General features: G+C 40.5%; 1 protein-coding gene across 12 annotated transcripts in view; it reads left to right on the forward strand.

Moving 5' to 3' along the window:
- LOC123507349 (ankyrin repeat and zinc finger domain-containing protein 1-like) overlaps positions 1 to 13,272 on the forward strand; it is a 360,722-nt gene that overhangs the window by 24,030 nt on the left and 323,420 nt on the right. For 8 of the 12 annotated variants that reach the window (XM_045260133.1, XM_045260125.1, XM_045260118.1 and 5 more), the window contains exon 2: positions 9,401 to 9,466. The exons of 3 other annotated variants lie outside the window; for them this stretch is intronic. In XM_045260133.1, coding sequence (XP_045116068.1) covers positions 9,401 to 9,466 — 66 coding nt within the window. Of the gene's footprint in view, positions 1 to 9,398; positions 9,467 to 13,272 lie in introns of those variants that run through there. One more of the 12 variants, XM_045260129.1, reaches the window with a different exon arrangement.

Consider the following 13,272-nt stretch of genomic DNA (forward strand, 5'->3'; position numbering starts at 1 on the left):
TTTGTAATGCATAAAGTGAAATCTTACATGGAATACCAAAAAATGAAACAGATGAGATGAGCCACAGCAGGCGGGAGACTCATGATGTCGCTTCTTCTTCTTCTTGTGACTCTTTTAGCCTGCGTGTTGTCTTTCCCCATGATATTTGTTTCCCCTCCTCTATTTCCTGCTATAATGGATATCATACTAATGAAATACCGCGGTATTTCATAAGTAATTCACTATCACTCAGTGCCACGGAGTTGAGGTTATCCTCATGGCATGAGCGTATATGAATACTAAGATATGATATCCATTATAGCAGGCAATAGAGGAATGGAAACAAATATCATGGGGAAAGACAACACGCAGGCTAAAAGGGTCACAAGAAGAAGAAGAAGCGGCCAAGTCGCCGAGAGTCTCCCGATTCGTCTGTGACTCATCTTATCTCTGCTTTATTCTTTGGTATTTCATGTAAGATTTCACTTTATGTATTACAGAACAATCCTTTCTTGGGGGCAAGGTTTGTAAAAAGCTAATGGAAATGTTGTTTTGTGAACATAAATGCGAGAATGTGAGAGAATTTGTACGTAGCTCCTCTAACTTCCAATGACTCATATGACATCATGAAAGTAATGGTACACCAGTGGCCCAATATGCTGCCAAACGTATATACAATTTTTTTTTTAACCCATGTGGTATGTTGGGGACCAGCCCATAACGCATTCCCCCCTATTTTGATTATTTCCTATGGGAAAATTACATCCGCTTAACGAATTTTCGTTCTACGAACAGCTTTGACACCCCCTATCCTGTTCGTTAAGCGGAGTATTACTGTATATATATATATATATATATATATATATATATATATATATATATATATATATATATATATATATATATATATATATATATATATATATATATATACATACAATAGAGCCTCAATACTCGGACTTAATTAGTTCCAAATGGTCATTCGAGTATTAAAAAGTTTGACTATTGATACGTATAAATCAGGTAATTCGTCCCAGCCATTGCCAAACCCAAGTTTAGAAAAAAGCGGCAGTTTAATTTTGCAGTACCTGCTAGCATTGGCGCACAGAAGCAGGGTTGGCCTGTCTTTCATGGGCTTGTGTACTGGCAAACACTTCTCTTCCTTTGTTATATAGATCATGTTTGGTAGTTGTTCATTTTTTCCAAAACAGGCCAGTTTCATCGCAATTAACCTCTAAAACTCGGGGAAGTTGGGATTTTTAGCTCTCGCAAACTCGGGAGGTTTGGCGAGAAACATAAAATAGCCTGTATTCACATACTGATTACACTTGGAAATTTAATAAATGAGGGAGAACATATGGTGTTCCGCCCACAAGCAACTCTTCCTCTTTGCAATGCATAAAACCAGAAGTCTCTAGATGCTATGGTTACCAAAATAACACAGGTTGAATGAGGTGGTATCATCGGTGTATGTGGCCTTGCGTCCGATCGGGTCTAGTGGCCTTGGCTAGCGGGATAGAAAACATGTCCCTTGTATCCTCTCTCTCTCTCTCTCTCTCTCTCTCTCTCTCTCTCTCTCTCTCTCTCTCTCTCTCTCTCTCTCTCTCTCTCTCTCTCAATCAAAATGTTCTCAAAGTTATCTAATTTGTATATTTTTTGCAAAAACATATATAAGATTCATACAACAGGAGTTGCTGGTGGTGTTGGTGGAATGTCCTCCCCCTCGGTGGTTGAATCTCCTATATCTGTATCAGAGCCCAGAACATCACTATCTTCGCTCTCTATTATTGTAGAAATTGTTAATTCCAAAGCCCTTCTGATATCACTCTCATTCGAAAGTTGTCTCCCTGCAACATGGGGAGAGACCCGAGGTGAAGAAGTAAGGCGCGCGGGAGAGATGGTGGAATCGGACACCATGAAATCACTGTCGCTCCCACCATCCATCGTCGGAGTTGGTGACACAGTGACGTATAGCATATGTTTACTCCTGACTTAGGGGCTCGCTGTGCCTCACAACAGAATGAATTCCAGTTCTTTTCTTGAAATTCACAAACCACCCTTTGCTTGCTTTAAAATCATCATTGGAGTCAGATGTCAGATGTAGTATCAGAAATAAGATCACGATCCAGCAGCTTAGCTTTCGCACAGATTATGCCCTCTGACAAAGAATCACCAGACATCTGCCTTTGGTTTATCCAATCAACAATTTTTAAAATTTCTTCCACTGCCGCAGGTCGCTTGAATTGCCTTTTCACACCAAACGCCAAATCAGCTCTTTTAATGAGCTCTGTCTTCTTCAGTATTGTGGCTACTGTAGATTTAGTCATACAGTACTCAGCTGCAAGATCGGTTATTCATCCTCCTTTCTCGTATTTATCAATAATCTCCTTTTTCCTTTTGATGGTTGTCACTACATTCTTTCTTGTAGGCTTATCCTCACCACTATAACATGCCTCTTCCATGCCATTTTAAGCTTGTAAATACAAAAAAAAAAAATGTGGAGAGAAAGCGCAGGACAATGTTATTCTTACGACAGCAAAGGATAAACTGGCTGCGGTAGACCAGCGGGGCGCATCGGGCGGTAGGAAGGGAGAGACCCTTTGTTTACAGCCATGTGGATGGACGTTCGACTAATAGGTATTTTTTCGAGTATTAAGTCAAACTTTTGCGTTCGACTCTAGAAAAGTTCAACTATTTAGACGTTCGAGTATTGAGTCTCCACTGTATATATATATGTGACGCAACATGTCGGAGTATAGTGCAATGTGGCGAAGCGCTTCATTAGGACAAGAGTCGATCACTTATTCCCGCATACATCATCCAGTCTGACATGATAATATACCGAAGAAAAGTTAATTTTTAGATACCAGAAAGTTTTTTTTTATTTCTTCTGTAGTAAAAGAATAAAACTGCAAAAAGTATTAATACATTTATTTTCACACAATAATATATGCATGTACAAAAAGAAATTTTGGGATTAGCGTAGGTGAAAATAGGGGAAAATGTGCACGAGTGGTAGGTGAAAATAGGAGGAAATGCGCACGAGTGGTAGGGAGAAATGAAAATTTAGAGTGGCAGCCTTGCTGCCTATGTGTCACTTAATCTGCGTCACTCTCGCCCCAGCTGGCGTTCCCCAACCATAAGAGCACAACTTCCTGCCTTTCATAGATAAGCTTGAGCTTATAAGAAAGTGTGAGGCAGGTATAGTTCACAGTGTCATTGCACTGCAAATGGGTGATCAACAGTATCAATAATTTGGAAGAATGGACAAGTACTGTGAGATCGCTGCATCATGCAAGTGTTTTTATTTCCAAAAATGTACTGTACAGCACCCTAATGTGTTTAAAAAAAAAAAAAAAAGTTAGATATAAATGAAGTACTGATTTAGTCTAGGTTAGTGTTTTTAAAGATTATAGTGATGTTTTGGGAGGTCTAGGCTGGAGGTTGGTCCCTAAACCCCCTAATTCTTCAGTATCCTATGGGAAAAATTGCTTTGCGATTCAAATTAACGCTGATTCGACCGATGAAAAACCACCCTAACCCTGTTGAATTGCAAGGATCCCTTGTATAATTTTCTTATGTGTGTTAGAAAAAAAGAAAAGAAAATTTCAGTTAATTTTTATAGCAGATATTTTTTTATTGATTCTGTTTTGTTTCTTTACTTAAGTTTATTCATATATGCAATTCCAAAGGGTCACCAATGGCAGCTTTTTTATCGTGACATCAGATGCCTGCTATCGTGTGTCCAGCCATGACGTCATGGGATATCTGAGTGCTCATTGGCCAAAACCGCCTTCCTGCCAAGATGAAACAGTCTCTGAGTGCGTGTCCTCCCCACTAGACAGTGGTAGCCAGATTCTACCATTTTTTGTGCTCACAATGGCCACCAACCCTCCACACCATCCTTCTACCATTGCCGAACGTAAACCAAAGAGACAAGACAGAACCTTAGCTGTGAAATGTTGTTTATGAATGTAAATACAATGAGCTGATGTAATTTTTTTTGTTATAACCTTGACATGTTTTAATTGGTACCAATGGATTATACAGTAATTAAAAAAAAGGTAAAAATGAGGGAAATTAGGAGTAAAGTTTGTGGTTGCGGCACCAATAGAAATTTTCACCATTAGTTGTCCAATTCGGCTATCGCATTTTCGGCTATGGCGCGGCTATTTCGGCCCCAATTGGGCGCGATAGCCGAGGATTAAGTATATATATATATATATATATATATATATATATATATAGATAGATAGATAGATAGATAGATAGATAGATAGATTTATATATTTATATATATATATATTTTTTTTTTGCATGTATTTGAAAGAAAATATGAAAAAAAGACTGAAATATTTTTCATATAATTTTTATAACACTAAAAATGAAATGAGCTTCATGTTATTTATCAATCATTGTTTATTATGCCTTTCTACACATACTGTTTATTGCAGTTTTACTTTATAATCCAATCTCTATTGATAGTAAGATTGAAATATGATGTATGTGAGAACTGTTGTATGACCCACCGGTGGGTCGCATAGCAGCAGTTGATAGTAACTGATGACTCACTGGTGGGTTGCATAGCAACAGTTGATAGCAACTGATGACTCACTGGTGGGTCGCATAGCAGCAGTTTAAAGTAACTGATGACTCACTGGTGAGTTATATTGCAGGGAACATGTTAACTGTTTAGAAGTGATAGCCATTGTAATGGGTCTACAATCTCATTGTAAGTACCTTTAACAGACTCATATTCACATTCAATCAGACAGTGCCACCACAGTAGCATGTTTAGACATACATGGGAACACAAAGCTTGATTTGTTAATTGAGGAGATTTTCTTGGTGCAGGTCATGCAGTATAACTCTGACAGCAGAGCATAGAAAAGGCATTCACAATGTTAACACGTTAACTGCGTTTGGCAACTCAGCACACTCGCCCGCAGGGTGTAACCTTCATTACCCGACCACGCCAGTGTCCATTGGACTTTTGCAGAGAGAAGAGGTATATATCATTGTGAGAGTGCAGCCTCTAGTATGGAGTGTAAAAATCCATGGTACAAATATATACCGAATAGTGGACCAGTAGTTTTTTTTTTTTCCCTTCTATTGCGTATTGGTACACCAGTGTGCCAGGCATGGGCTGTAGCATATGATGATATATTCTTGACACTATCAACAGTACCTGAGTAAGGTAATAACTTAGTTCCAAGTGGAATGAAAACAGAAAGGGAGAAGAGATTGTAAAACCTGAAAGTGTCATTGAGTACAATAAAGCAAAAAAAAAAAGTGTTGATTTTGCTGATCAACTCAATTCCTACTACTTGCCACTCTACAAATCAAGGAAATTGTACAAGAAGCTGGCTCTGGAAATGGGTGCTGGGATATCAGTGACAAATGCTCAAATTCTATACAATAAATACGGCTCAGCAAAACAAGTATGCCTAAAAACCTTCATAGAATCAGTAATTCTCTCTCTCACCAAAAACATTCCTGAAGAAATTACAAAACCAGGGAAGAGGACCTCTGATATATTGGGTGCAAGAAAAGAACATACCTTACAGGAAGCAGATGGACCGATGAAAAATATAAGGAAGCAATGCAGAGAATTCTATGAGAAAACCTCACTGTCTGAGGGATACAAGGTGGCCACAAACAAAGCTAGGAGAGTATCCACCTATTACAATGAATGTAAGGGTCAACCACTCCTTTGCATTTCATGTTTCAACGAAAAACATGACTTGTGTAATTAGTGATTAACATTATGATGATCTAATATTCCATTAATTTCTTATATTGACTGTATTGTTGAAGTAATATGTCACCAAACATTGCTTGTTATGCAGAAGCCTATTTTTTTCCTTTCAACAAATGAAATTATTGTCTTATTATTTTTATCTTATTTTCCAGTACCTTAGCAACACATCTGCAGTCATAATAAATACAAATTTATACACAAATTGTTTACATACTCAAGTTTGCAATAGTTTTTAGAAAGTGATATTCGGGCCTCAGATGTACCAATACGCAACAAGTGAAACATTTGCTCAGTACACGGGTGGCCCAATACGTGGTTAACGTGTTAAAGCAGATCAGGAGTCCAGAATAAAGAATGTTGATACGTAGTGGATGCTAAAACCTTATATTCTTAAAAGGTTTTGTCATATTTCTGTAACACCAGATATTGACTACTTACCTCTCGGATCAATGCCCAGGTTAAGACTTTTGTGCCCTGGAAACCAGATCCTGGTGCTACCTGTGTTAATGCTTTCACTGTCAGCTGGGCCAACAAATTTTCTTATACCTTTCCTCCTTTCAGTATAATTGCTAAAGTACTGTAAAAAATCCAGGAGGACAAAGGGATGCTGCTTGCAATGCTGCCCTCTGGCCAACTCAAACATGGTTCCCACAAGCTCTTTGATTATTGACTTGACCTCCATTCCTCTTCCGTCAACATACCCTGACACTGCCACAAGACCCCTCTCACATGCATCCTCAGACACACAAGTTGATGTTAACTTCGATGATGTTATCAGGCAATCCTTCACAAACAGAGGCCTATTGTCAGTGTTTGTGCAAGGTGGGTCTTATTGCGTCAGGAGAAAAATTGATCTGTTTCAACTATTTATAAACTTCTTGTTGGATTACCTGTTGCAGGAATTTAGGAAGGAGGGGGAGGAGGGGAGTTATAGTTCCATTTATACTGTCCATTCTGCCATATCTCCATTTCTTATATTAATGACAAGCCTGCAAGAAAGCATCCATTAGTCAGCAAATTTATGAGAACTGTGTTTCAACAGAGACTGACCTTTTCCTGATGTCAGACCACTTGGGATCAAGACTTAATACTTACATAAAATGTCTTGGCTTGAATAAAAAAATTGTCCACCATTCTTTTGAGTGAAAATATTAACCATGTTGATGTTACTATCAGGTCAGGGTGGTCAAGTGCTATGTATATTAGACATCAGGAATATGATCTTTTCACATTATAGTGTGTCCTTCTGAAAAATATCACACCCAGGAAATCATTTGTCTGAATTGTCCTTTGAAGCTTGTGTCCCTGACAAACTATTATATGTTGTTCACACAATGATCTTATATTACTTGGATAGAACTAAAGATATTAGGGGACACATCACTAGACTTTTCCTGACCACAAAACCACGTATTAGAATAGCTTCCAGAGATACCTTGAGATGCTGAACTAAGGAGTTCATGGGTGCAGCCTGTATTAATCTTTTGATCTCACCATACTTCACCAAGGCAGCTTCATCCAGCAAGGCAGTGCTGAAGTTGCCACTCTGTTATTTTGGCCACTGCATTGGCTAGAGAATCCACCTTTGCAAAGTTTTACAAGAAGTCCATAGCTACAAGCAGACAGTTTGCTCTTGCTGTGCTTTCCTAGTTTCTATATTTTGTCCCAGTGCCATTACCTTATTAATTCAAGGAAGGATACTGGAAGTTACATTTCTTCATTTTGATTTATATTTTCTGATTATTTCTTCATACTTTTCAAGAAATGCTTCTGATCTAAACCTGTATAAGTCAGTTGTTCCAATGAAGATGATCAAGTATGCATTTTTGGTGACATCATCAAAAGCAACAATTATGTCCAAGATCCCTTTGGAGAAACAATGTCTCTTACTACAGTCTGAAATATAAGAGTAAAATTCCACTTGCTACATGAAGTAAACAATCAAGTTTTTTTTTTCTTTCCTTTTTCGTCTTTTAAGTTGAAGTGATTGTATGCCATTAAGATATAGCTGATGCTTAGTTCCTCATTTGGCATCTTTCCTGATCGGAGTGAAGGGGCTGGTGGAGAGAGAGGATGAAGAGGAGGGAAAATGGAACAGAGCAGGAGCAGAAGGAAGAGGAAATTGAGAAGAAAAGATGAGATGAAAAGAGGAAGAATTGGAGAAGGAAGAAGCAGAAGTAGAGGAAGTGGAGGGGCAAGAAGGGGGAAAGATAAAGGGAGAGTTGAAGAAAGGATAGATGGATGAGGGAGTCACACCTGAACTTGCAATTATATTATCAGCTATAAATTACTGAAGGGCCTAACACAGCAGAGTGTTTCTTTATAAGTATCTTCATTTTGTGCATCTAGCAGATATTTTTTCCAGGGTCAAAGTATTCTTTAGCAAACCTTTCCAAATGTGGTGCAACTTCTGAGTGTACACAACATTGTGAATTCCAAAAAGGAATTGAAATGTGTGGCAAGTAGAGCAATTATAGATTTGACGATGGAATAGATATCTGAGCAAGGGAGAGATAGTTTGTGTGCATTTCAATCCAGAGTCATTGCAAATGAGAGATCCTAAAGTAGACTGCTAATGAAGGGAATGTTCAATTGCATGTTTGCTATTACACCCAACACTACACCTTTCCACATCTTTTCAGAGACGAACAACTCTGGGAAATCAACAGATCACACAGGGATGCCACAGAATGCCTGACTTCTGATCTTTATAAGATTTTTGATTGGGAAAGAGAAAACTTAGTAGTGTTTAATGCCTCAAAAACTCAATTCCTCCTCCTATCAACTTGACACAACCTTCAATGGCACTCAATTGTCCCCCCTACACTGAATATCCTTGGTCTGCCCTATACTCATCTCACTCTTCCAACTGCTAACTCTATACAAGGGCCATATTCGTCTTTGTATGGATTATTCTTTGCATGTTTGTGAGGATTCCACTCACACAGTTTTATTAGATAAGATAGAAGCAAAAGCTTTTCATGTCATCAACTCCCCTCCTCTGACTGACTATCTTCAGCCTCTTTGTCACTGCCAAAATGGTGCACCTTTTGCTATCTTGTACCACTATTTTCATGCTAACTACTCTTCTGATCTTGCTTCCCTTTCTCCTGTGGCCTCATTGCTCAAGGCTTTCTTCTTCCTCTCACCCCTATTCTCTCCAACTTTCTAATGCAAGAGTTAAGCAGTACTCTCAATCTTTCATACCTTTCTCCGGTTAGCTCTGCTTTGGTATTTCAAACTTCCTTTGACTTGACTTCTTTTAAGGAGGAGGTTTCAAAAAGACATTTGTCCCTGTCTTTTGGCTAGCTTTTTCAGACCTGTAAGGGGCTGGCAACTAAGTGGGCTTTTTTTTTATTATTTTTATTATTTTTGTTGCTCATGGCTGGCTTTTCCCTCGAACAAAAAAAAATGAAAGTAGTATAAATTCTGGAAATTAGTATAAAAAGTTGCTAATTTCTCTGTCCTTGCCCAAGTTCTTAACATTGTTCTACAAAGTCTACTGTCTTAAGCCTCTTTATAAAGATTAAGCAAACTTAGCAATAACACAATAGGAGGGTTAAGTGGAAAGGTAATTTCTGTTGGCAGATACCTTTGAAACTCCTTTACCAATCATATCATGAAAGTTGTTTACTTATTTTTTTTTTTTCACTATTTCAGGAAGTAAAGAAAATACAAGCTACAATGAAAGAAACTCAACGGATATCACTTTGGGATGAGGATCAGGTGAGTATTTGTTATTTAGATAAGATGCAACTTCCTCTTTGCATCCTCTTCTCTCTCTGCTCTTCTCACCAGACATTCAGGCTTCTCTTGTTACATATCTTTGCTATAAGTTCTTGATTATTGATTGCATCATAGAAACCATATGAGTAATACTAAATGAGAACTCTGAAGTTATTGAAGAAGTTCTGAGAGAGAAAGAGAGAGAGAGAGAGAGAGAGAGAGAGAGAGAGAGAGAGAGAGTTGGTTGGAAATCACGTGTAATATGATTTAAAGTTGAAGTTAAATTTTGTTGACTGACCATCAACAAAAGTGGGAGTTTCTTGAAGAAGAATGAGAATGCTTGGTGCAGCAGTCAGCAGGAGACACTACACTGTCTAGACTCTAGATGGAGGTGTTACATAATACATTGCAGTAATTATATAAAACAGGTGCTTTATATGCTTTAACATTTTAATTTTTTGGCAATGGCATCTGAAACAACTATATATTTACCACCAATTTTCATAAGTATGAGGGAATAATGGTGGCCACTGTTTTGTTTGGTATTGAAACATGGAAAATGTGAAAAGTAGAAAAAAAAATAATAATTAAATTTAAATAATATAATATGTGTGGAGGGGTGGGAGACATGCCACTAATTGCTATACTGGGGCACTAATTTTTGCTGCCACCATTGTACCGAGGCCACCACCACTATATTGGAGCTGTGGCACCAGTATATTGGTCACAAGTACCAGTTACACACCATTTAAAATAAATTTTTGGTGACAAAAAGTATTCATTTTCTCTGCTTTATTGGTTGACAATGCCTTTACATTAACAGGTACATTATGAACATCAGTCACCAACCACTCCTACCACTACCCTAACTAATCTGACACATGGTCTCTGTGGGAACTAAAGGGGTGATGGCATAGTGGACAAGGTAATGAGTGTGGGATCTGGCAGACATCCACGTGTATGTTTGTAGCGAGTGGTCACTACAAGCGTTCAGGTCCAGCAAGGAGAGACAAGTAAACACGATGATGGCTCAGAGTGATCTGATTTATTGGTAACAAATACCCCTATTTATGAACTTCACCTGGATCAAGTGCATACATCAGCAACCAATCAGTGTACAGCATGGTCCTTGTCATGCACTTTGTGATCCGATCCTGGGTTGGCCATGCTACTTCCACGTCCCCATGTTTCCGGATCACACAACGGTAGGAAGCGCCAATCACCGTCCAGCGTGGCTCCTGACCTGGGCCTCATGATCGTGTTTGTGGCGCTAGGTTGCCACAATACTCCCTCCCTCAGTGGAAAGTGAAAAGTGAAGGTACACTGGTTTCAGGCGGTCGATGAAGATCCAGTCGCTGCTGCCCTTAATACACAATAAGAAAGCCTTTTTCTTTCTCATGACAACCTCGTAGGGGCCAGAATAGGGAGGGGTGAGGGGTGGTGTGTGCCATAGCTGTGAAGAAAGACATGTTTAGTTTTAAATAAATCTCTAGGTACATACCGTTGGCCAGTGGATTTGTAGGTCTGCTTACATGGAGCGAATTGCCCCATGATACCTCTGAGGTGGCTGATATCGGTGGTTGTAGGGGCGTCAGGGAAGAATTTGCCAGGCTGCATGAGGGGATCACCAAACACCATTTTGGCAACGGTGACGTTGAGGCCCTCTTTTGGAGCAGTCCGAAGACCAAGGAGGACCCAAGGTAACTGTGAAAACCACGTAGAGTTGGTGCAACCTGACATCAGGGCCACTTTGAGGGTTCTATGGAGACGTTCCACCATGCCGTTGGCTTTAGGGTTGTAAGCTGTTGTATGGTGGACCGAGGTGCCCATCAGCTGCCCCAAGGACATACATAACTGTGATGTGAAGGTGGTGCTGCGGTCAGACATAATATGCTCTGGGACGCCAAACCTGGAGATCCACCTGGAGAGCAGGGCGGCAGTGCAGGACACCAAGGTGGTGTCAACCATGGGGATGGCCTCTGGCTACCTAGTTGAGTGGTTGACCACGGTGAACAGGTAATGATGCCTAGATGATGACGGAAGAGGACCCACGAGTCCACGACATCCACTTGGATGTGGGCGAAACGCCTCTGTGGCTGGTAGAAGGAACCAGTGCCTGACTCTGTGTGACGATGAACTTTGGATTTCTGGCAGGAAGTGCAGGATCAAACCCAATCCCCGGTATCGTGGGAGATACTGTGCCATATAGATTTCTTCGTCAACAGTCGTGTAGTCACTCGCCGTGAAGGATGTGACAGACTGTGGATGAGGTGGAAAACGTGACGGCTAAGAGAAGCTGGTATCCACAGGCATGGCCGCCCAGTACTGATGTCACAGAGGATGGTCAGGTCGGAACCAGGAAGGGGCACATCCTCCCACTGCAGGACTGTGAGCGATGTTCTTGCTGCTGCTGTCTCAGGGTCTCGTAGCTGTTCCGTGGCAAGATGAGCATAGTTGAGGCCCAGTTGAACTGCGTCTATTGCAATTCTGGAGAGGGCTTCAGCCACAGGGTTCCTCTTGCAGCAGGTGCAGGAAGGTTCAGTTGAACTCTGCTATGGCTGAGAGGTGACGACGATGCCACTGGGACCAGGCATCTGACGGCCTAGTAAAGGCATGTGATCTGTCTGTACAGTGAAAGTGGCACCCTCCAGGAAGTGATGGAAGTGGCAGACAGCCTGGTGGACAGTGAGTAGCTCTCTGTCATAGGTAGAGTAGTGTATTTCAGCTCCACAAAGTTTGCGACTGAAGAAACTCAGAGGGCGTGGCTGTCCATGGATGACTTGTTCCAAAACAGCGCCAATCCCGATATTGCTAGCATCCGTGGTGACAAGGAGAGGCTTACCAGGGACTGGATAAGCAAGAAGGATTGCTGAGGCGAGAGAGAGTTTCGCCTCCCGGAAGGTCTGTGCTTGCAAGGAACCCAAAACTAACTCCCTGGGTTTGCCTACCAGAACTTCATAAAGTGGTGCCATGGTGAATGCAGTCCCGGGCAGGAAAAGGTGATAAAAGTTGACCATCCCCACAAACACTTGGAAGGATTTGACCGTGACGGGTGTGGTGTGGGGAAAACCTGGATGGTGATTACCTTGTCAGATAAAGACTATGTGGGGCCCCGTTATGATGAACATCGGCATGGGAGGTGTGCTGGAAGGGTTGCCAGTCATCATCACTGCCTTGGAAGACCCTTATTTGCTGGGGATTGACTTCCTCACGTGTGTGGGAGCAAGTTTGGGTCCCGCGAGAGAGAAAGTTAAAGGTACTTGGCCAGGAAGTACCTTTGATTCCTTGGAGGTGATCCTGAGTATGAGACGAGTGAACAGCAGGGTGGAGTGTCTTGCCATGAACCAAGAACTGGACATTGCCAAGATGATGACAGTGACGTTGAGAGCTGCCAGAGCAGTGAGAGTAACGTTAAGGAGGCTGGTAACAACGACATGCTCAGGAGGAACAAGAGAAAGCTGAGGTGTCACAAAGATTATGTAATGTAATGTTCTTATGTCCATGTCTCCATTTTTTTGTAGTGTTTTTTTATTTGTTGTGTGATAAACCAGGTTGGCTTTCTTTGCGTAGGGAGGCAGTGTTACGTAAGAGGCGTTTAAGTTAACCCACTCCTCATTTATAGAAACCTGTAAGTACAGCATTGGGTTGTGGAAAGGGAAAATTTTTTCCCTTCTAACCAGGATTATTTATTTGTTTTATGGAAGTTTCTTTGATTGTTTTTATTACCGATGAATAAACTTTTGTTTTTATTACCAATGAATAAACTTTTGGCTGGGTATTGTCATTATGATTAGTGTATAGTTCAT

The sequence above is a fragment of the Portunus trituberculatus genome, chromosome 22 (assembly GCF_017591435.1).
Source record: "Portunus trituberculatus isolate SZX2019 chromosome 22, ASM1759143v1, whole genome shotgun sequence".
Lineage (NCBI taxonomy): Eukaryota > Metazoa > Arthropoda > Malacostraca > Decapoda > Portunidae > Portunus > Portunus trituberculatus.